The sequence below is a fragment of the Adiantum capillus-veneris genome, chromosome 24 (assembly GCF_014529385.1).
Source record: "Adiantum capillus-veneris isolate H3 chromosome 24, ASM1452938v2, whole genome shotgun sequence".
NCBI classification, from domain to species: Eukaryota; Viridiplantae; Streptophyta; class Polypodiopsida; order Polypodiales; family Pteridaceae; genus Adiantum; species Adiantum capillus-veneris.
The window spans coordinates 134,342,410-134,366,742 of NC_140954.1; the positions used below are offsets into that span (position 1 = coordinate 134,342,410).

Here is a 24,333-nt window from a genome sequence, read left to right on the forward strand (position 1 = left end):
AAGGCTTTAGAAGAATCTAGAAGGATCTAGAAGGTTCTAAAAGTATCAAGGAGATTCTAGAAGTTTCTAGAAGCATGGAGAAGATTCTGAAAGAATCTAGAAGTTTCTGGAAAGCTCTAGAAACTTGAAGAAGGATCCAAAAGGTTCTAGAAGAACTAAAAGGATCAAGAAGTTTCTAGAAGCTTGGAGAAGATTCCAAAAAAATCTAGAAGTTTTTGGAAAGCTCTAGAAAGTTGAAGAAGGATCCAAAAGGTTCTAAAAGAATTAGAAGGACCAAGAAGGTTCTAGAAGATTCTAACCTCCTCAAGAAGAACCTAGAAAGTCCTAACCTCCTCAAGCACTAGTATAAATAGGGGTCTTGGGCCACAAGCCCCTCAGTCTTGCCAACACCAGTTGTGAGGCTCTTATGAGGAAATCCCTCTTCTAGTTCTTATGTTCAAGTCTTGTCCTTACAATCAAGCATTGCCTTGCAATCAAGCCTTGCCTGGTACTCAAGTCATGTAATCAAAGTCTTGTATCTAGCTCTCTTAATAAAGTATTAAGTCTTGTAATCAATATTAAGCTTATCATCGAGTCCCAAGTTCTTGTACATTGTGAGAGCCTCCACTTGCTCTCTTCTAGCTCTATACGCGCTCATAACAGTTTGGCAAGACTGACATCATGGCTTATCTAGCCATGCAACAATCTATTTTGGAAAGCATTGCATCCACCTTGCAAAAGGTGCAACAACAAATTCAAGAGCTACATGCACAACGAAAAGAAGAGAAATCGCACTTGCCAAGTCTAGTGGTGCAAGAGCTTCAATCCCCATCCCATTCCCAAGAGGTTCAACCCCCAGTGCAAGAACTCCATAAAGCCACTATGTGCCAAAATCCACCCATGATTTTGGCTAGTCCAATGGGTCAAGTAGAGAAACCACGCTTTCCAAGTCCAGTGGTGCAAGAGCCTCAACCACCAGTCCAAGAAGCCAATATGTGCCAAAATTTGCTCGTGGTTTCAGCTCGTTCACCACAACAAATGAAGGAGCATGAAGACAACCTACCTGAAAAGTATGATGGGAGAGGACCAAAGTTTAGAGGCTTCTTCCAACAAGTGGACCTGTTTATATGCATGCAACTGTTAACCCCCGCGCACGTTCCTATCACCTACGATGAACGTTGTATTATTTATTTGGTAGAGTCAGGTACCGGGCTTGTCAGTCCAATAGGAAAAGGGTAAGAGTGATTGCCGATGAGAGGTGCACTCTAACTGGAACATTCAAGGGATTAGTTGGCCAAGCATGGGCACCCAAGTGTGAATGGGGCGAGCTCATATAAAAGTCAACTAAACCGAAAATTCACTCATTCTCTCATTTGTGCAATTGAAGAGTGCTCTTGCTCCATCTCCATCTTCTTCTTCTTCATCTCCTCGTGTGAGTGTGTGTGTGTACGCGCGCGCGCGAGAGAGAGAGAGAGAGAGAGAGAGAGAGAGAGAGAGAGAGAGAGAGAGAGAGAGAGAGAGCATTGCGGTGGCACGACGGCGGTGAGGCAGTTGAGCGCGGCGTAGCGGCGTCTCCCTCTTCTTAGCAGCGAGGAATCCTCCACAACAGCAAGCATAGAGCGGTGAGTGACACACCATCGCCATCTTCGAGCTTACTAGCTTAGGCTTGTTGTGTGCTTGGAGCCATTTGTGGCTCGCACATACTGTATCGGCAAGTTCGTTGCATTGACACGTGTGACATACGCGCACGTTTTTGGCGTCGTTGCCGGGGAATGCCATACACTAAGCTTGAATGGCACTGTGTGCCTCTTTTGTGGTGCAATTTCAATTGTAGGAAAGGTAAGGAAGGAGGGTGTGTGTGTTGAGAAGAAGGATTTTGTGTTGCTAGTGTGTATTTCTTTGTTAATGGAGTTTTCAAATGTACTGTATTTTTTCTCTGTCATAAGGAATTAGTATTAAGGTTGTTAATTATGTGTAATGCAAAGTACAGTAAGTAGGAAGTAGATCTTTGAGAGCTAATGAAGTATGTTAGTGTGCAACAGTAGGTATATTAGTTGTAAGTAGGTAGGTAGAGTGTGTGTATGCTCTCGCGCAGGCCGCGGTGACCTTATCCTTTTAAAAAAAAAAAAATTTATATAAAAAAAAATTTTTAAAGGTAGGATCAGGATCAAGAATATCCCCCAGACCCAAGCCCAAGCTCACGCTCAGGCTTAGGCCTCAGTCACCCTTTAAAATTACGTATTTTAGCCTCACATGTAGCTAAAAATCGATTTTTTGAGGACCAACGGAACTCCAGGTGACCGAACGTTGTGTTGTAAAGCACACCGCAACCCTCTGAGTGATATGCTCGTTTTAAGCTATCACACACTTTAATCAAAAAACCGATCATTAAAAAAAAAATTAAAAAAAACGAGTGAAAACGAACACCTAAAAAAGTAAGCGGTTAACCTTCGAGGTTCTTCATCGACGCTTGTAGGGTGCCAAAGGCACATGCATCTGCGCTCTGGTCGTGTGCTAGAGACGGAGCAACTAGAGAGAATTTCAACTTACGCGAGTTCTCAATATCCACCTACCTTAGGGTCTGGGCCCTCGACGGGGACCCAAGGTAGTACAAACCAAGACCAGAACATAGTGGCTAGTGACTCTTCCTCTGACTATGACGTCATGGAGGGTTTCCCAATGCCTAATCCCGATAGCTCAAGCCAAGACATGCATGGCATGGGCCCGTGGTTTGGGCCAAGCGTGCTTAGCCGCCTGAAGGAAACCTTTAGTAGAGCCACTCGCTTCGAACATGGAGCTAATGATGTAAATGAGGGGGGTGGGGAAGTAAATTCTCCATTCATGACCAACGTAGACCCTATACCATTAGAGAATGTGCACGTGAATACTTCATTCACTGCACCTCCTAACTCTTCAGAGTTATTTCCCTCCGAGGTCATATTACCCGATGGTAGAAGCCTTATGGTAGAAGCCTTGCCGACGTGCAAGAGGTTGAGCGGTATATCCTTGCAACAAGGGAAAAGGAAATCGAGAGCTTACGCAAGGTGGAGCAACGAAGAGAGTTAAAAGCAAAAGCCCCTATGTCAATATCCTTGCTAAGAGAGCAATCAAGTGCTCCTGACTTAGCAATCGCTAAGGGCCAACACCTAGAAAGCAACATTGCATCTAGCTCAAAGGACACCCCTAGCACCTCAATCCTAGATGGAGCGTTCTTAAATGAGAACTGGAAGTACGAACTACAAACGAAAACTCTAACCGACCTATCCACAGGTCACACCTATCACGTGGGTTGGTTAGATGTCCTATAATCCACAATGGGTGCTACTAGTGTGGAGGGTCAACAACAAAGAGTTTGTGAGGTCATCCATAGGGTCATTGAGTTAGAGAGACAGAACAAGGGGATCAACATGCCTTCAACAGGTCTCATGAGATTCTTAGATACAGAAAGGCTAAACAACCAACATTATCGCAAATGGAGACTCCCTCGGTAAGTCCAATGGATACTCCATATGTTGTTTCTCAATATCTCATCTTTCCCTTGATGACACCACGGCTACCATGCCTACCCCAATGATGGGCATGCCAAGAAACACGCCATGGACCTCATTTGTCAGTAAAGCACCACTACATGGTAGCTCAATGTCTGCAACAGTACCTACAAGTGTGTACCAATCGTATGCACCTATGGGTCCTCGTACTTATGTAGACCCTACTCCTCCCATTGTTTCAACTACCTATGCTCCACAACCACAACACCCAAGCTCTTATTTCCATGGGACTATACCGGCTAGCATTAGCATGTCACATCTGACGTCTACTATGCCTAGGGCCACACATATGAACTTTGGGCCACCACATGGCACAACATCATACCCAACGTGGAACCCAAGGGCTTCCTATGCACCAAGCCGAATGCCAATACCTACTCTACATGTAGTCTCTGGAGCACCTTCACCCACGGTGCCTGCTCACTTAGGTGACTTGGCAACATTTGCTCTAGCTATTGGTCAATCTATTGCTGATAATATGCATAATACGCCTGATAAATAACCTAGAAATAAGGCAATACAAATAGCCAAGCTCACACAAAAATTTAGTGGAGACGGGGATGTGATAAAGCATATCAAAGTGTTTGAACAAATATGCGATTCTCTAGGGGAACACAATAACCTGCATAAGAGTAATGCTTTAAGCCTAACCTTAAGTGGGAAGGCAGGGGATTGGTATAGAACCATAAGGGTGGAAGAAAAAACGATTTACCCTACACTTAGGAGACTGTTCTTGAAAGAATACATACGAGAGGAAGTGCTTTGGGGTGTAGCCTCTCAGCTCCAGAAAGCCCAACGAGAGGAAGGAGAGTCTGTAAGGGACTTTATTAGTCGCTTGAAACATTTGAATTCTCGTTGTAATCCAAATGAGCGCTTCAATAATATTCAATTGCTTGATAGATTCATTAGGGGATTACGACATGAGGATATCTACAATGGCCTAGTCATCAGAGGTATCACCACTTGGGAAGCAGTCACCACCAATGCGATCCAATTGGAGGATAATTTAATGATTCAAGGAGAAAGAGGGTCTGTTGAGCCTAAATCTATTAGCTCGCAAGCATGAGGACATCAACCAATGACCCTAAATCATATTGCTAAGGAGCCAAAGATATCTTAGATGACTTTAGCAGATCTCACCAAGGCTATTCAAGAGAGTCTTAGAGACAATCGTGCTCCACAAAACAATCATATGTACCCAAGAAGGGAGCAACAATGGTGCTCAATATGCTATGGACTGCATAGTACCAGTGAATGCCCTACTTTTAGAGTAAAATTCAATGGGAATTGCAATGCATGTGGAAGGTATGGTCATCAAGCTAAGGATTGCTAGGTTTCGAAGGTCGGTATCTAGTTTACGGAGAGGAGGTGACAAAGAATGTAATGGAAATGGCCTATGATCTTTGAGAGTAGTGGAATTAGGAAATTAGGTGAAGCACTTTTGAGAGATTACTTTGTGAGCATAGCGGGTGAACTTAATCGATGGTAGCAACATAAACATGGTACTTAGTTAACTTGGCATGAACAATACTTTTGCAAGAGAGAGAGAGAGTTTAGAGAACATGACAATAGTTGAGGACCGGATTCATATGGAGCCGGGCCCCCCTCCAATAGGCATTTGTATTATAGTTTCTCCCATCAAGAGAGAATTGGTACAATACAATCTTTGTGTTCCTTGTAACCTAGGCAATGCAATGAAGATGGAAAGCTTCATGCATCACAAGCATAACATAAACTTGAAGAAAGCATTAACTATCCCAAGCCTCAGTCCCCCAAGGCCTCAAACACCTTCGAAGGTGGAGAGAGCTAGCGGAGAATGAGGATAGGGAAGAGAAAGAAGAAACATTCCATAGGAGAAAGAAATAGTTCCTCACTTATCATTACTCTTCTTGCTAGCATACATAATAGCACAGTAATGAAGATGGAGAATATGGCAAGCTTAAGCATTGAAGCATGATTCTTGATTGGATTTGCATTCCATAGCCAAGAGTATTGGTGTAGGCTTCCACACTCACAAGCTTGGAGAAGGAGGTGGTGTTCCTCCACTTTCCCCAAGTGAGAATAGCCAAAGCAAATGAGTGTGTGTGTGGAGTATATCCCCCTAGCACCCCCCTGCCTTGCTTTGGGTGAAATTTCTACATGCTACAAGCTCATTGGACCCCTCTCCCCCTAGCCAATCACATGCAGCCTGCAGTCAAGCACATGGGTAGTCTTTTGACAAGTGTCCTCCTTACCCTTTAGAGAGAGAGATCTTGATGATATCTAGATATTTGTTAGATGGAAGTAGAATCTCATTGGAACCCTCTTTAGCCCAACCAATAGCATGCAAGCACACCATGTGGTTAAGCTTAGTGAGAGTCTGACATGTGTCCCATGTGCTCTTTTAAAATTCCCCTAACTTTGAGATTTTTATGCATAGGAAGTTTCTCGAGCAACTTCCTCATTAAGTGTGTAGGTTCTCTTTTTGACTCAAGAATCTTACCCCCCATGCATAGGAAGCTTCTCAAGCAACTTCCTCATTAAATGTGACAAGTACCTCAAGTATCTTAGTCATCAAGCATGACAAGCACCTTAGGTGGAGTTCCCACCTCAAGCACAACGCTAGCTTGCTTAAGTTTAGGTCGGGTTCCCACCTTGTTAACCCTCACGGCTCACGGACACCTTATCACCTACGATGGACATTGTATTATTTACTTGTAGAGTCAGGTACCGGGCTTGTCGGTCCAATAAGAAAAGGGTAAAAGTGATCGTCGATGAGAGGTGTACTCTAACTGGAACATTCAAGGGATTAGTTGGCTAAGCATGGGCGCCCAAGGGTGAATGGGGCAACCTCGTATAAAAGTCAACTAAACCTAAAAATCACTCATTCTCTCATTTGCGCAATTGAAGAGTGCTCTTGCTCGATCTCCGTCTTCTTCTTCTTCATCTCCTTGTGTGTGTGTGTGTGTGTGTGTGTGTGTATGCGTGAGAGAGAGAGAGAGAGAGAGAGAGAGAGAGAGAGAGAGTGTGTGATCGAGCATTGCGGTGGCACGACGACGACGAGACGGTTGAGCGCGGCGTAGCAGCGTCTTCCTCTTCTTCGCGGCGAGTGACACACCAACGCCATCTTTGAGCTTATTAGTTTAAGCTTGTTGTGTGCTTGGAGCCATTTGTGGCTTGCACACAGTGTATCAGCAAGTTCCTTGCATTGACACGTGCGACATACGCGCACATTTTTGGCGCCGCTGCCGGGGAATGCCATACACTAAGCTTGAATGGCACTCTGTGATTTTTTTGTGGTGCAATTTCAATTGTAGAAAAGGTAAGGAAGGAGAGTGTGTGTGTTGAGAAGAAGGATTTTGTGTTACTACTGTGTATTATTTTTGTTGATGGAGTTTTCAAAGGTACCGTGTTTTTTTTGTGTGTAAGGTGTTAGTATTAAGGTTGTTAGTTCTGTGTAATATAAAGTACAGTAAGTAGGAAGTAGATCTGTGAGAGCTAATGAAGTGTGTTAGTGTGTAGCAGTAGGTGTATTAGTTGTAAGTAGGTAGGTAGAGTGTGTGTGCTCATGCGCAAGCCGCGGCGACCTTATCCTAAAAAAAATAAATTAATTTTTTTTAAAATAAAAATAAAAATTTTAAAGGTAGGACCGTGATTGGGAATATCTCCCAGAACCAAGCCCAAGCTCACGCTCAGGCTTAGGCATCTATCACCCTTTACAATTACGAATTTTAGCTTCACACGTAGCTAAAAATCGACTTTTTTGAGGACCAGTAGAGTTTCAGGTGACCGAACGTTGTGCTGTAAAGCACACCGCAACCCTCTGAGTGATATGCTCGTTTTGAGCTATCACACACTTTAATTTTAAAAAAATGATCATTAAAAAACATTAAAAACGTTTTTTTTATTAAAAAAACACGAGTGAAAACGGACGCTTAAAAAAGTAAGCGATTAACCTTCGAGGTTATTCACCGACGCTTGTAGGGTGCCAAAGGCACATGCATCTGTGCTCTGGTTGTGTGCTAGAGACGGAGCAACTAGAGAGAATTTTGACTTACGCGAGTTCTCAATATCCACCTACCTTAGGTTCCGGGCCCTCGGCGGGGACCCAAGGTAGTACAAACCAAGACCCGAACATAGCGGCTAGTGACTCTTCCTCTGACTACGACGTCATGGAGGGTTTCCCAATGCCTAATCCCGATTGCTCAAGCCAAGACATGCATGCCATGGGCCCACGGTCCGGGCCGAGCGTGCTTAACCGCTTGAAGAAAACCTTTAGTAGAGCCACTCGCTCCGAACATGGAATTAATGATGTAAATGAGGGGGGTGGGGAAGTAAATTCTCCATTCATGACCAATGTAGAGCCTATGCCCTTAGAGAATGTGCACATGAATACTTCATTCACTGCACGTCGTGAATCTTCAGAGCTATTTCCCTCCGAGGTCATATTACCCGATGGTAGAAGCCTTGCCGAAGTGCAAGAGGTTAAGTGGTATATCCTTGGAGCGAGGGAAAAGGAAATTGAGAGCTTACGCAAGGCGGAGCAACGAAGAGAGTTAAAATCAAAAGCCCCTATGTCACTATCCTTGCTAAGAGAGCAATCGAGTGCTCCTGACTTAGCAACCGCTAGGGCCAACCCCTACAAAGCAACATTGCATCTAGTTCAAAGGACACCCCTAGCACCTCAATTCTAGATGGAGCGTTCTTAAATGAAAACTGGGAGTACAAACTACAAACAAAAACTCTGACCGACCTATACACATGTCACACATATCACGTGGGTTGGTTAGATGTCCTACAATCCACAATGGGCGCTACTAGTGTGGAGGATCAACAACAAAGAGTTTGTGAGGTCATGCATAGGGTCATTGAGTTAGAGAGACAAAACAACGGGATCAACATGCCTTCAACGGGTCTCATGAGATTCTTGGATACAGGGAAGGCTAAACAACCTACCTTATCTCAAATGGAAACTCCCTCGGTAAGTCCGATGGATCCCCCATATGTTGTTTCTCCAGGGGTCTCAGTGCAATCTGAGCCCACAAGTGATAGCTTCACCTTTCCAAGTCTAGCTCATCTTTCCCTTGATGACACCACGGCTACCATGCCTACCCCAATGATGGGCATGCCAAGAAACACGCCATGGACCTCATTTGTTAGTAAAGCTCAATGCCTGCAAACAGTACCTACAAGTGTGTACCAATCGTATACACCCATGGGTCCTCGTACTCATGTAGTCCCTACTCCTCCCATTGTTACAACTACCTATGCTCCACAACCACAACACCCAAGTTCTTATTTCCATGGGACTATACTGGCTAGCATTAGCATGTCACATCTGACGTCTGCTATGCCTAGGACCACACATATGAACTTTGGGCCACCACATGGCACAACATCGTACCCAACGTGGAACCCAAGGGCTTCCTATGCGCCAAGCCCAATGCCAATACCTACTCCACATGTAGTCTCTGGAGCGCCTGCACCCACGGTGCCTGCTCACTTAGGTGACTTGGCAACATTTGCTCAAGCTATTGGTCAATCTATTGCTGAGAATATGCGTAACACGCCTGATAGAGAGCCTAGAAGTAAGGCGGTACAAATAGCCAAGCTCATGCAAAAATTTAGTGGAGACGGGGATGTGAGAAAGCATATCGAAGTTTTTGAACAAATATGCGATTCTCTAGGAGAACACAATGACCTGCATAAGAGTAATGCTTTAAGCCTAACCTTAAGTGGGAAGGCAGGGGATTGGTATAGAGCCCTAAGGGTGGAAGAAAAAACGATTTACCCTACTCTTAGAAGACTGTTCTTGAAAGAATACATATGAGAGGGAGTGCTTTGGGGTGTAGCCTCTCAGCTCCAGAAAGCCCCACGAGAAGAAGGAGAGTCGGTGAGAGACTTTATAAGTCGCTTGAAGCATTTGAATTCTCGTTGTAATCCAAATGAACGCTTCAACAATAACCAATTTCTTGATAGATTCATTAGGGGGTTACGACATGAGGATATCTACAATGGCCTAGTCATTAGAGGTATCACCCTTCTTGTCTAAGGATGCATGAAAGTAATAAATTTTCCTTAATTGTATATTGCCTTTACCATAAGGACAATGATCTAGTTCTCAAGAAGATAGTTTTCCCTCACGATTATGACTCCATCCTAAGAGAGTCAAATGTAGCCAGAACCTAGCCCATCATCATATGGATAGAGTCAATCAAATAGCAAGACTATTGGTTGCTAACAAGGAGAGATGACTAAGTAGATACCTAAAGAAGTTCCTAGAGTGGAAGGTTCACAACCCTAAGCTTTGTAGAACTCTACATAACACAATAAAGTTGCTTAATTATGGTAGGTATATATATGATAACATGACCACTGTAAAGGCCAACCTAGGCCACACATGACAAAGAAAAGCGTGATCGAAGCTCAGAGGAGACACAAGGTAATTGGTAACCAATATCAAGTGGGAACTTATACTACTCTAAGATTGCCCTCCTAGGCTTTTGCAAGTGTGGATCAAGCCACTTTTTAAGCAAGGGTAATCACTACACTTTGGACTTTGGTGGATGATTCTTTTATTGGAAACCAATGAGTTTGTCAAATGATGTGTCAATTGATTTACAACAATGTATGAAAATATGCTATTAGGATCCATTATCAAGGACATTTTCTAAAAGGAGCTTGGATTGACCTTTGCCACCCGCAAATGGCATAGGAAGTTAATACATTGTTGTAGCAAGATGGACTACTTTATCAAATGGAATGTGGCTACAACCAATTCAAAGAACATTGCTCATGTGAATATTATCAGGTATGCTTTGGGCTATGAATAAAGCTACTAACTAACAACCAAAAGCATGTTGTTAATAGGGTGATTCTTTCATGGTCGCTCATAGGAAATATGCACCATACAGTCTAACAAGAAAATGGCCAAGCAGGGAGTACAAACAAGTCGCTTTGCTTTGCTTTAAGACTGTAAAGGGGAATAGAAACAAATTAAAATTGGGTGCACAGACACAGAATTCCATTGTAAAGGAGAATAGAAACACTTAAAATTCTAGGACATAGAAAGATGATTTTAGTCTGTCATTTATCCTACTATCTCTTCAAGCAACAAGTATGCGCACTTGATAGTAAGGAAGCAATCTAGTTCGGTTGGTTACTTTGTAAGTCTAATGTGCTTCCTTGGATTCTTGAGCCCAGAGCTGGCCGCTTGGCATCGTCTAGACTGTGCGATTGAGCCCCAATTGCAGGGTCATAGTTAAGATCATTGAAAAGAAAACAAAGTCTTAATTTATTATGAATTTAACAATGAAAGGTGCAACACCATATACACCCTTATTGCCAGCAACCTCACATCAATTATTGAAGCGATGTTCTCTTACAAAGTGCTAGCATAGCTCGTCATCGATCTTGTCCTGTACACACACACACACACACACACACACTCTCGGGGGGGAGAGAGAGAGAGAGAGAGAGAGAGAGAGAGAGAGAGAGAGAGAGAGAGAGAGAGAGAGAGAGAGAGAGAGAGAGAGAGAGAGAGAGAGAGAGAGAGAGGAGAGAGAGAGAGAGAGAGAGAGAGAGAGAGAGAGAGAGAGAGAGAGAGAGAGAGAGAGAAACATTCATCGACAGACTTAAGGCGCTAAGCTTTCTGATTACTAGCCTTTATGCGATTATTCCTCCTAAAAGCAACACTGCGGACAAGGAGAAACTCAAAAGTACGCATTTAGCTTCTGCCTTCCATGGGCTCTTTGTCCCTGCTGACAGAGGGAGAATAAAAAATCTACAAAACAAACTTGAGCACGAGGCTAAGTTGAAAGAAAATAAACAACACACAAGCAGTGGTGATGGTAGACATGGTGGAAAATGTGAACGCATTGACACATGATGGTAGAAGGTGCAATAGACACATGATCAACCATGCCATAGCCTTGTGATGTTGATGCTACGATACTTAAGGTTGATTGATTGAAGTTACTTGGTAAGCCTAATGTGCTTCCTTGGATTCTCGAGCCCAGAGCTGGCTGCTTGGCATCATCTAGACCATGTGGGTGAACTCCAATTGCACGGCCATAGTTAAGAACCTTGTGATGTTGATGCTATGATACTCAAGGTTGATTGATTCAAGTTACTTGGTAAGCCTAATGTGCTTCCTTGGATTCTTGAGGCCAAAGCTAGCCGCTTGGCATCATCTAGACCATGCGATTGAACCCCAATCACACGGCCATAGTTAAGAGCAGTGAAAGGAGACAAAGTCTTAACTTACTATTAATTCATTATTGAAAAGTGCAGCACCATATACTCCCTTCTTGCTGGCAACCTCACATCAATCAACGAAGGCGATGTTATCACAAAGTGTTAGCAGAGCTCATCATCAATCTTGTCAGAGAGAGAGAGAGAGAGAGAGAGAGAGAGAGAGAGAGAGAGAGAGAGAGAGAGAGAGAGAGAGAGAGAGAGAGAGAGAGAGAGAGAGAGAGAGAGAGGAGCATGAAACATTCATGGACAACCTTAAGGCGCTAAGCTTTCTGAGTACTTTGTCAAAAGTCTTCTTACTAGACTTTATGTGGTTCTTCCTCCTAAAAGTGACACTGGGGATGAGCAAAAACTCAAAAGTATGCATTTAGCTTTGGCCTTCCATGGGCTCTTTGTCCCTTTAGATAGAGGGAGAATAATGGCAGACGTGAACGCGTCAACACGATGGTAGAAGCTGTAATAGACACATGATCGACACTACCATAGCCTTGTGCTGTTGATGCTACTATACTCAAGGTTGATTGATTCAAAGCAATCCAATAGTCACAACATAGACTTTTTCAACAAGATATGCATGCTTTTCAATAGTCTTTAATGACACTGATCTAAGGCTTCCCAAAACATTGGCACAAGGCCACGAGAAGTATCGCTCTAGGCTTCCCTTTGGTTGAGGCATCGAACACTACCTTTAGCACCGAGAAAGTTGTGTGTGTGTGTGTGTGTGTGTGTGTGAGAGAGAGAGAGAGAGAGAGAGAGAGAGAGAGAGAGAGAGAGAGAGAAGAGAGAGAGAGAGAGAGAGAGAGAGAGAGAGAGATTGCCTCCGAAACCCAATATTCATGGCTGATTAATATCATACAAGCCTCACAGGTTTTGTCGCCACAAAGCAATGACAAGTCAAGGGAAGAAGCCCTATTCACAACACGTCAACTGTTGGCAACAAGCCCACGATAAGAACTCAAAGGCCATGTATAAATGTGTAGACTTTTTTGCATCTCACTTGTAGCAACCAATAGATGCACCATGATGTTCATCAACAATGGTTCCTCCATCAACAATTGCCTCATCAATGATACTTTTCCTCGACTACAACCTCGATGGCACTAGCTTCATTTCATATAATCTTTTCTTTGGCCACCGTTGCCAAACTTACAGGAGGGTTTGGGACGATTGAATTGTCAATATTATTTAACAATTGCTAGATTATACCACTAGTTGATGTGCCACACATGCCATCACTGGACAACCCTATCCCCTACAGGCTCCTCCTTCAACAATGCCAAGGCAAAGTTATTTTCTTTCTGACTGGGCAAATATGTGGGGTCATAAGAAGGATTTGTACCAAGTCAATAGGATACACAATAGAGGGTTACTTCAAGAAGATGCATATTCAAGGTGGCACCACTATCAAGGTGAGTGTGGGCATTGGAATTGACAACATATGTGGAGTTCTGTGACTGGGCCGGGGTTGCTTGGTTACACTACCATCTATAGCGACAAGGGCAAAAAACTTGAGCATTAATGCAGGGGAGTCTCACAAGAGCAAAATAAGTTCTGTAGCAAGCAAGTCAGGGCTGAGGGGCAATGAGGTGTGGGGATAGTCATACAAGGATATGACAACACTATATGTTTAAACAATCTTCAAGGTTTGTAATCTGCTTCTAAACCTCTATGACTATGCATTTGCTTGGTCTACACAACCAATCTACGGGGCATGGCATGGATTTCGTTCCTTACAAATTTTGGGGAGATACAATGTTGCTTCTCCACCATACTTTTGTATAGACATGCACTATTGATTTACAGTGTGCCTCTTTTGCTTATTGCATGACACATAAGTTTAACTACTCATGTTGTTCTACTGCAGCTCAACAATAATGGATTCCTTTGTGTTCCAAAGTCGGACGATACCACTACCCGTTATCCAATTCAGTAGAACATTTCAATCTTTGAATTTATCACTGCTTGTTCATTAGTTTTCTTAGTTATTGCTGTACTTTCTTTTAGTCACATCTTAACATCATAAAGCCCATGCCAAGGCCAACCAAGCAAGACTAGTTTTTAGGAATCCAACAAAATAGAGCACCCAAATCGTGGGTTTAGTTTTTAGGAATCCAACAAAATAGAGCACCCAAATCGTGGGTTTTAAGTTTTTTGAGCCGCCCCCCCCCTCCCCAAAACACACACAACATTAAGGTCGGTTCGCTGCGGAGTATAAAGGGGATGCGCTCGAATTTGCGAGGGTTCACTGCAGCCTGCAACTCAAGAACAGGCATTTGATCGCGGCAGCCATGTACAACCCAAACGGGCCTCCGGGGGTTCCCATGATGCCCCCGCTGCCTCCTCAGCCCCCTCTCCCTCACCACTACCCTCCCCCGCAGGTTCCCATGCCTCCGCAATACGTCATGCAGCCGCCTCCCCCTGCACCACCAGCACCTCCGCCTCCACCACCTCCTCCTGTTCCTGGCTCCGAAGTACCCATGGTTGACTCAGAGGCTCAGTTGGAGGAGAAGGCACGCAAGTGGATGCAGCTAAACACCAAGCGCTATGGAGAGAAACGGAAATTTGGGTTTGTCGAAACTCAAAAGGAAGACATGCCCCCGGAGCATGTTCGAAAGATCATTAGGTAGACTCCTTCGACTGAGTTTGACTACTTGCTAATCCGATTTTGTTTTGACATGTGCAAGTCGTTACTGCCATAGTTTTTTACAATCTCACATCTTGCGTTGACAGGGATCATGGAGATATGTCATCCAAAAAATACAGGCATGACAAACGAGTGTATCTTGGAGCTTTGAAATTTGTGCCACATGCTGTATACAAGCTTCTTGAGAACATGCCAATGCCTTGGGAGCAGGTAATTTTTCAACTAACAGTGTGCTGCAATATCAGCGGTAGGGGGTTTTGTACATGAATAGAGTAACAAGGCATTCATCAAATTCACTTATCCTTATAGTTCAAGCATGTTTATTCAATGGCCAAGAAATAGTCAAAGGCCTTGTGCAGCCAATCCATACACTACGACATATTCTGCCCTGATCGTGTATTTATTGCTGCTGCTCAAAATGTGTTCCCATGAATTTTTTTGTCATGGCAGATTAGAGCTCACCCTAACAAGGAAATAATGCCATGCCCTCGATAGCTAGAAAAATTAAAGAATACTGTTCAATGGCTAAATTATTTTCTTTTCAAGGCCAGCTAGCTTTGCATCCTACATAGGCTTCAAGTCCTTCACTCTCTTTCTCACTCTGGATGTGAATGGATAGATCAATTAAATTTGGAAATTTTCTTGTTTGTTATTACATCTAGCTCTAGCTAATGGACATGCTTTCTATCTTCCTGCGGACCATGGATGTCATTGAAAGATGGATAGTTTGGTCATTAAGAGGCTCGGTTATTTTCTCAGGATGTGACTATTCTCCTGGAGGAGGTGTCTTTACATAACGGGACATGACTATTGATTTGCTATTCGTATGTGTCTCTTCGTCTCGTATCCACATCTCAGTCTCTAAAGTTTCTAGAGTATGTCTTACACATTTTGAAAAGGAAATAAGGAGGCGAATCTTGAAAGATCCTGGACCTCGTTGCATAAAATCTAAAATGAATTTAAGACCACCGAATTGATTGAAGATCAGCGCTGAACTGCAATTTGCATGAGGCCGTGCATAAGGAGGACGGAGGGTATGCCATGCAAAATTTGCTCATAGCGATCTTGTTCCTTGCTTGCGGCAGAGGTTGTGCATAAGGAGGGTATGCCATGCAGAATTTGGTCACAACGATCCTGTTCCTTTCTTTTGAGAGAGAGAGAGAGAGAGAGAGAGAGAGAGAGAGAGAGAGAGAGAGAGAGAGAGAGAGAGAGGAGGGAGAAGAAGAAAATAATTTTAACGTCGTAGGAAACTATCCCAAGAGACCTTAAAGATCTATCCGACGAGGAGAGTTGAACTCAAGACCCGTTATTCAAGAGGGAAATGGCATAACCAATCTACCACACTTGGGTGATAGAAAGGTTATACCATTTTCCTCTTCTTATCAGCACACACCCACACACACCCGAGAAGAAGAGAATTTTAATGTCGTAGGAAACTATCCCAAGAGACCTTAAGGATCTATCCGATGAGGAGAGTTGAACTCAAGACCTCTTATTCAAGAGGAAAATGGCGTAACCAATCTAGAGAGAAATGTAATGAAGTGAAATGTAATATTAACGTCTTCAAAAGGCCAAAATGACCTATGAGACCAAAAGGTTACATGTGGTGAATCTAATACCAGACCAAAAGTACAAAGAACTGAAAAGAAAATAGTGGGTAGTGGTGGGGTGAAAGATGATACAAAGGGAATACCAAGGGTGTGCTGATACAATGGAGCTCTCTGGCCAAAATGACCTATGAGACCAAAAGGTTACATGTGGTGAATCTAATACGAGGCCTGGTTACAAAAAGTACAAAGAACTGAGAAGAAAATAGTGGGTAGGGGTGGGGTGAAAGCTGATACAAAGGGAATACAAAGGGTGTGCTGATACAATGCAGCTCTCTGACAGTCGAGGCATCATATACATATACATCAGTATCTGGGATGGCTCCTATGTCGCGCCAGTATGGTATGGATCCTCTGTCGCAATCTGCGTCGATATCGAGAGGGCCCTCTCATCCGTGGGCGACGGGACCGTCCCAACTATATCGCCCGATCAAGCAGTATGCTTCTGGTGCCTTTGGTGTTGTTATGCTGTGGGGGCTGCTCGAACTCCTCTGTCTGTGACTGATCTCTTCTTCAAGAGGTCCTCTTTGTGTTTGCGAATCTCCAGTAAGTATAATCCGAGGCATCTCTGATCCTGGTGTCTCATGACTCTAGAAAGTGGCCCAAAGCCCTCTCTGAATAGACAGTGAAAGTGGCCTCGTATTTCATAGTATGCTGGGCAGTGACATATGTAATGTAGCTCTGTCTCTGGCTCTATTTGGCACACGTGACAAATCCTGGACTCAGCGGGTACTCCTCTAAATCTGCCTGTCTCGAACTCTAGCTGATGTGAGGATGTGCGTATCTGACCAATAGCACATCGTATCCCGTGGGATAGATGAGTATCCATGTATCCTGGTCTGATCACAAAAGCATCCTCTGTGAGTCGGAGAAGATGCTCTCTATAGAAAGTCATCCTCGTACCTAGCTCATGTGTAGGTTGTATCCATGTTCTCTTCGTATCCAATTGAATCAAGTCCTGTCCGATGAGCCTGGTAATCTCTGCCCTTGTGAGGGGGATGGAGGGTGCACATCCAGAGATTACTGAAAGAGAGAGAGAGAGAGAGAGAGAGAGAGAGAGAGAGAGAGAGAGAGAGAGAGAGAGAGAGAGAGAGAGAGAGAGAGAGAGAGAGAGAGAGAGAGAGAGAATTTTAACGTTGTAGGGAACTATCCCAAGAGACCTTAAAGATCTATCTGACGAGGAGAGTTGAATAAGACCCATCATTCAAGAGGGAAATGGCATAACCAATCTACCACACTTGGGTGATAGAAAGGTTATACCATTTTCCTCTTCTTATTATTACACACACACACATACACACACACACACACCCGAGAAGAGGAGAATGCTTGGCCATGTACCAAAGGGATGGCGCTCGGTTGTTGATGATAACTCACAAAGGCGTGCAGAGGAAGGGGAGTCATGGCGAAGCTACGTGCATAGGGTTTTTTTTTTTGGGAAATCTCGTAAAGTATCTAACGATTTTATTTTTTATAGAGCTAGTATATAGCTAGTATTGTATGAGTGTTGTTCTTCTAGTTCTGAGTCTTGAAGCCATGAAGTATCAATAATATCGAGAAGTATTGTGAATTTTCCCACGTGTCAGTTGCAGTGTTCTTCATCCTCTTTGCCATACTCTATCCAGCCCTTGTGTCTCAGAGTTGATAGCAGTAGAGGAGAGATGGAGTTTACAGGAAGCTAGTTATCAAGATCATGTAGCCTCTACACCTATCAACAATTAGACTTGTACATAGAGAAAGTGGTCGTCTTCATATCGAGCCTTTTCAATTGTGCCGAGCTTTGCCTTACTGTTCTACGGTTTGCTAGTATTAAAGAAAGACGGATCTTGAAGAATGTGCATTGATTATAGAGCTCTCAATAAAATCATCATCAAGAACGGATTCCCTATTCCAAGGATCGATGATATTCTCGACAGACTTCATGGATCCTCTTGCTTCAGCAAAATTGATTTGAAAAGTGGATATCATCAGATCCGAATCGCTCCGAGGGATGTCTACAAGACAGCTTTTAAGTTTTCGGACAACTTTTGGTTTATATGAATATATTTGGCGGTTCCTTTTGGACTCATGAATGCTCCAAAAACATTTAATCGGATGATGGATAGAATTTTCTTAGAGTATCGATCTTTTGTGGGCACTTTCTTTGACGACATTATAGTTTTCTTCAAGATTGAAGCAAAGCACAATTATCATTTGCTATAGGTCTTTCAGGCATTGCAGAAACATAGATTGGTCATCAATGCCAAAAAGAGTAAGTTTTTCTTACTAGAGATACATTTCTTGGGGCATATTGTCTCAATAGGAGTGTAGATGGACTCGGCCAAAATTGAGACTATCCGCGATTGGCCCGAACTTAAGAATGTTCACGAAGTTCGAAGCTTTTTGGGCTTGTGCTCTTACTATCGACGGTTCATTTGAAAGTTTGTAGAGAGCTTCACTTTGCATTTACTAACTCAAAGGAGTCCCTTTTACGTGGGGACTGATAGAGGTGACCCTTTTCAGACGCTCAAAGAGAAATTGATCAATGGACCAGTGTTGGCTTTGCTAGACTTGCAAAAACCATTTGAAGTTTATTGTGATGCTTGTGGTTGTAATGTGGGATTAGTTTTGATGCAAGAAGGCCATGTCATTGCTTACGAGAGCTCACGGCCAGAGTTGGTAGCAGAGATATATGAGAGAGAGCTATTGGCAATGATCCATGCTCTTACACAGTGGCGACACTATTTACTTGGAGCTGATTTTACAGTCTTTTCGGATCATCAGAGTTTACGCTACTTCTTGTCACATAAGCAGCTTTCGGAATGGTAGATGCGATGTGCTAACATCCTGTCATAATTTCACTTCCAGATTGTCCATGTTCATGGACATAAGAACTTAGTGGCAGATGCATTGTCACGGAAGCCCTTGGTTCTGGCTATTTCCGCGATTCATTACCGAAGCTTCGAGGATATGGTTGACCAGTACGCCGCAGATCTCGACTTTGTTGACATTTTTACTTGGATACAGAATGGGGAGACAGTGTCAGGCTATTCCATATAGGACGGCTATTGGATGCGGAAAACGATGTTGTGTGTTACACAACCTTTGAAGAAAAAGGTCTTGACAGAGTGCCATCGTCTACCTTTTACGGGCTACCGCGACATAGATACCACCTTGAAGGGTGCAGTTGCAGTTCTCATCATCATTCCATTCGCAGACAAGTGGGCAATCTGAGATTGTTTCCTTTTCAAAACGTAAGAGCACCCAATTATCTTTCTTCAACTTCAAGTCGTGTCTATGTCTATCTGCTGCCTTCTTGTGCCGTGTGTAACAAACTTAAACACCCCAAGTCATGACTCGGTTGCGACGCAGCAGAGATTCACTTCAAAACATTGAACAAAAACTTCATAATCAGTGAACTTTAACGGAGAGAGAGAGAGAGAGAGAGAGAGTCGGCACGGCCCGACGGAGTTCCGTGCCTAGAGGTATTGGGCCCAAAGACTGGCGCCCCTTTTGGTATTTATTTTTTATATTAATCTTTGAGCAAAGTAGAGCTCCCGTGGGTGCTCGCTCTTAGACTCCGCGTCCAGATGTTGAGAAGTGAGCTCCTTGGGTCACTTATAAAGGTTTACAAGGGATGCTAAAAGCAGAGCCCCAAAAGCATTAAACTCAAAAGCAAGCTTCCCAAAAGCAACTTGCTAAAATCTGCCAGCAAAAGGAGTCAGCGGAAATCCGTATAAGTGCCACGTCAGCATGTCAGCGTAAAAAGCGAAAATCCGCACTGTCTACCACGTCAGCATGTTAGCGCAAAATTCGGGCTTCTAGTGTGCCACATCAGCCAGTCAGCGTGTTTTCCGGGTGTGTACAATCTGCCAGCGCATATTCCGGGCGTCCGTACAATCAAGCCACGTCATCACTTGTGAGTGTGTCCGGGCATTGCCACGTCATCAATTTGTGACATACCCCCCTCTTGAAAGAATTGTCATCGCCCTCGATTACACCTGCAAAACAGACAGAGCCATAAAGTGTCGTAGTAGACACTAACTGTTAGTACCGACACACTAGACACGACACATCTAGTACTAGTACAAAACGATAGTCACATCACAGGACATCACTCGACATCACAGGAATCACAGAAAAATTCATTCCAAATCTTAAACCATGATTGTCAGCAACGTATTTAGTAATCGCATCTAGATCGAATTCGGACCTCATTGATGCCCGATTATCTAATCCTTATTGTGATCATGTCTATAGAGATTTATGAGACTGAAATGCTGTAGTCATTTCGTCTTTCAATTCCTGCACTCAAACAAGTCAAGTGAGAGAGCACAAATCAATCATATTCAATTTCGGGAATTCCGTTTCATAAAGTCATTCAACAGAATACTGTTAGCCCATTAGTATCCCTGAAACCCAAAGGGACATCAATGACCTTAATCAAATCGAGGTAATCTGTTGACAAAGGAGGGAAGTGACTCCCCTCGTGCAAACTCGCTGCACCAGATTCACCCTATGCTGGATAGTTCTTGAATTTAACCAAGAATCGTGAATCAACCTTTCATCTTTCTTTCCTTGTGTGCCAAAATCTGTTCAGGAACGAGTATCTCCTCGCTCTCTGCACTTTGGATTGCTCATTAGGCTCCCCATCAACTGACACGTCACCTTTAAAAGGTTTCAAGAGACTCGCACTGTGAATCTTCCAAGTATCGGGTAGCTTGAGTCGAAAGGAGACATCATTTATCTTTTCTATAATTTGGAAAGGGCCACAATACCTCAAGCTAAGCTTTGGAAAAAGCTGATCCTTTCCCTTTCGTTTCCTTAGGCGTGCCTTCTCAAAACGTAAGAGCACCCAATCGTCTTTCTTTAATTTCAAGTCTCGACGATGTCGATCTGCCTTCTTATGTCGTTCTTGAGACTTCTCTAAAGCCTCATGGACCTTGGCAAAAGCAGTGTCCAAGTCCCTCGTGTACTAATCAGCTTCAAAAATCTTATCCTGGGCCGGGTAATGTTTTGATCTACCGGTTGATTTCCTTTTTTCTTTCTTTCGTTGTGCCCTGGGACCTGTTTTCGCTTTCCTTGTCCATTGGCACGTCAGAGTCAATCATCGGAACCCTAAGACGCACTATCATGTGGTTCCTCTTTCTCTGGGATCCTTTGATGAACTTGCATGTGGTTTCCTTAGTTTGTCGGAACCCTTTGATTCTCCAAAATCCGGTGATGAGCTGTCATCTGGTTCCCTTGATTCATTGTCTTCACTGGCAGACTCTTGCCTTTTTGAGGTGGATACTATCGTGCCCGTCGCATAAGTCAATGAGCCGGCATGCATTTCAAATCGTTGCTTAGTCATGTCCCATAAGTCAATGAGCCGGCATGCATTCCAAATCGTTGCTTAGTCATGTCCCATAAGTCTCTGAATGGAGTCAGACTTTTGGTTTAAAGCATAACCTTGAATCTCTTTAGCAAATCATAGCAAAACCATTCAATTTGGTCTTTCAAAAGAATCTTTCACAAGTATCCCAAAACCTTTGGCAATAGTCATCCAGTGTATCTTTCTTTGTCATTTGCAAGTGATGCCAAGGCGTGATGACATCTCTTGCATATTCATCTAATATCCAAGTTGACGTGATTTAAAAAAAAAAACCCACGCCGCATGTGTTTCTCTGCTTAACAATAGAGTAAGATGCCGCTTTTCGCTCCCTAGAATGTTCTGAGAATCCCTCTCTAAAAAAGGTGACGTCAAACTGTTGTACAAACTCAAGGGCTCGATGGGTGTCGTGGCCTGACTCCCTTCCTTGAACTCCTTGGTTTTCTTGTTGATCTGATCATTGTCAAAAGAGGACGAGCTCTCCTCCTTTAAACGGCTAGATGGCCTTCCATGGTTTATAGACTTTGTTTCAAAAATCTTTTTCAAAAGAATCTTGTCTTAAGGTGCTTTGAAATTGAAGAAGCTTCCTAGCACCCTCGAACATGTCAAATGGCGCCTTCCGTGTGTCGTCGTAGGAAAATTCCACCAAGGGCAAATACTTTTTCCATTCTGTCTTGTGATTTGAAGAAGAAGACTACAACAAATTCAAAACCATTGAATTGGCTATTTCAAATTGCCCATCTGTCTGCGGGTGGGACGAGGACAAGAACTGCAACCACGTGCCAATGTTCTCCTAGATTGCCGTCCAAAACAACTAGTAGACCGGGGATCTTTGTCCGAAACAATGAACTCAGACATGCCATATAACCGAACAGTTTCGCCAAAGGATGGGGCTTAACTGTCTTCTTTAGTGCAGAGCAGTGAGCGTGCTTACTGAATCTGTTGATGACCGTCCAAAGGCTGTCATGCCCATTTTGTGTCTTCGGGAGACCAATGATGAAATCCATTGCAATACTTTCCCAAGGGCGGGTGTAATGGGTAAAGGCTGTAGTAATCCTTGTGCCTTATGCCTGTCAAACTTGACCTTCTAGCATCCCAAACAACTGCAAACAAAGTTGCCCACATCCTTCTTGAGACGTGGCCAAAAGAAATAATGCTCCACCCCTTCAAGGTGGTGTCGATACCGCAGTGACCCGTAAATGGTGGACAGTAAGAGTGCCAACCTTTTCTTTCTAAGGCAGTGTAACACACAACATTGTTTTCCTCATCAAGTGTATCCAACTAAAAACATCGGTAAAGTCCAAGACGAGGGGCTTCCGAAACAAAGCATCTGCCACTAAGTTATCCCTGAACATGGACAATCTGAAAGTGAAACCGTGACAAGATGCTAGCCCACCGCGTCTGCTTTTCCGAAAGCTGCTTTTGTGACAAAAAGTAGCGTAAACTCTGATGATGATCAGTAAAGACCGTGAAATCGGCTCCGAGTAGATATTGTCGCCACTAAGTAAGAGCATGGATCACTGCCCCTCATAAATCTGTGCTGTCAATTCTGGCCTTGAAAACAATCTGCTTTCATAGGCAATCACATGGCCTTCTTGCATTAAGACGGCTCCCAAACTACGACCACAAGCATCACAATAAACTTCGAATGGAATCACATGGCCTTCTTGCATTAAGACGGCTCCCAGACTACGACCACAAGCATCACAATAAACTTCGAATGGCTTTTGCAACTCTGGCAAAGCCAACATTGGTCACGTAGTCAGTTTTTCCTTAAGTGTCTGAAAGGCAACCACCTCTGTCGGTCCCCACGAGAAAGAGACTCCTTTCTGAGTCAATACGTGCAAAGGGGAAGCTACCTCTGCAAGCTTCCGAATGAACCGCCGGTAGTAAGAACACAAGTCCAAGAAGCTTCTAACTTCATGAACATTCTTCAAGTCAGGCCAATCGCATTCTGCTAAGACGATGTGTCCCAAGAAATGTATCTCAGGCAAGAAAAATTGGCTCTTTTTCACATTTATAAGCAATTTATGCTTCCTCAAGTGTCTGGAAAACCCACAAATGATCAGTACTCTAAAAGGTCCTCTTGAAAGCTGTCAATATAGATCTCATGATAATCACTCTTCACATCAATTTGACAAGTCGAATTCTGAAGTTTGTCGAGTATATCATCGATCCTCGTAATGTGGAAATCTGTTCTGGTTCATTGTTTCTTTATTTTGGCCTCGGCTAACTTTGTAAGGTGGCCGGTTCGGTGGTGTACTACCAGGAATCAATCGGGTGATCTTCACGACGTAAAGGAGGCCAACCCGCTTTGTACGCCTTCAGAGAAACAATCAGTCCCTATTGCAGAAATCTTGTCGTTCTCTCAAGAAATTCGAGTAAAGAAATTGAATTTCATCAAGTACAATCTCCTTGCTCTTCATTTGTCAAAGTCGCTTTCTTAGGGTGATAGTCAATGATGACGTTGTTCTTGTGGTACCAAGGGGTTCCTCGGAGGACATCACACCCTTCCAAAGGCATGATATAAAAGTCCTCGTGCCCTAAACACCGCTGACATTGCAAACGAAGTTTGCCAATGATCGGTGTGATGGCAACATCCGGTCCGAGTGCCGCTAGAACTGCCTCCACCTGTGGCCTTAGCCTGTCGGGCGTAATTCCAAGTCAAGCCGCAAATTCAAGTGAAAAGAAGTTTGCCTTGGCTCCTCCATCAAAGAAAATGAGGGCTTCCTGATCTTTCACTTTGCCCCATGTGCGACAAAGTTCGGGTTGGGCTCCATGCAATGTGGTACCAGTTTTGCTTTCACCTTTCCTTTTTCTTCTGCACTTGGCTGCTGCTCTGTAACTCTCAAGTTTATCTTTCGGTAGTCCTTTGGTTCATCTTCTTTCAAGAGTTCTTGTCCATCTCTTTCTGTGAGTACAGGTTTCGCTTTTCTGCACTCGTCTGTCCTTTCGGCTTTCCTTCCGACCTGA

The 24,333-nt window shown here is 43.6% G+C and overlaps 1 protein-coding gene across 1 annotated transcript in view; it reads left to right on the forward strand.

Annotated features, from left to right (window-relative positions):
- The first annotated feature begins 13,943 nt into the window (after positions 1-13,943).
- Positions 13,944-24,333, forward strand: part of LOC147427183 (pre-mRNA-processing-splicing factor 8A) — a 28,691-nt gene continuing 18,301 nt past the window's right edge. Inside the window, exons 1-2 of the mRNA XM_086498724.1 lie at positions 13,944-14,382; positions 14,490-14,613. Of these exons, the coding sequence (XP_086354850.1) occupies positions 14,048-14,382; positions 14,490-14,613 (459 nt within the window). The 5' untranslated portion in view covers positions 13,944-14,047. The remainder of the gene's footprint in view (positions 14,383-14,489; positions 14,614-24,333) is intronic.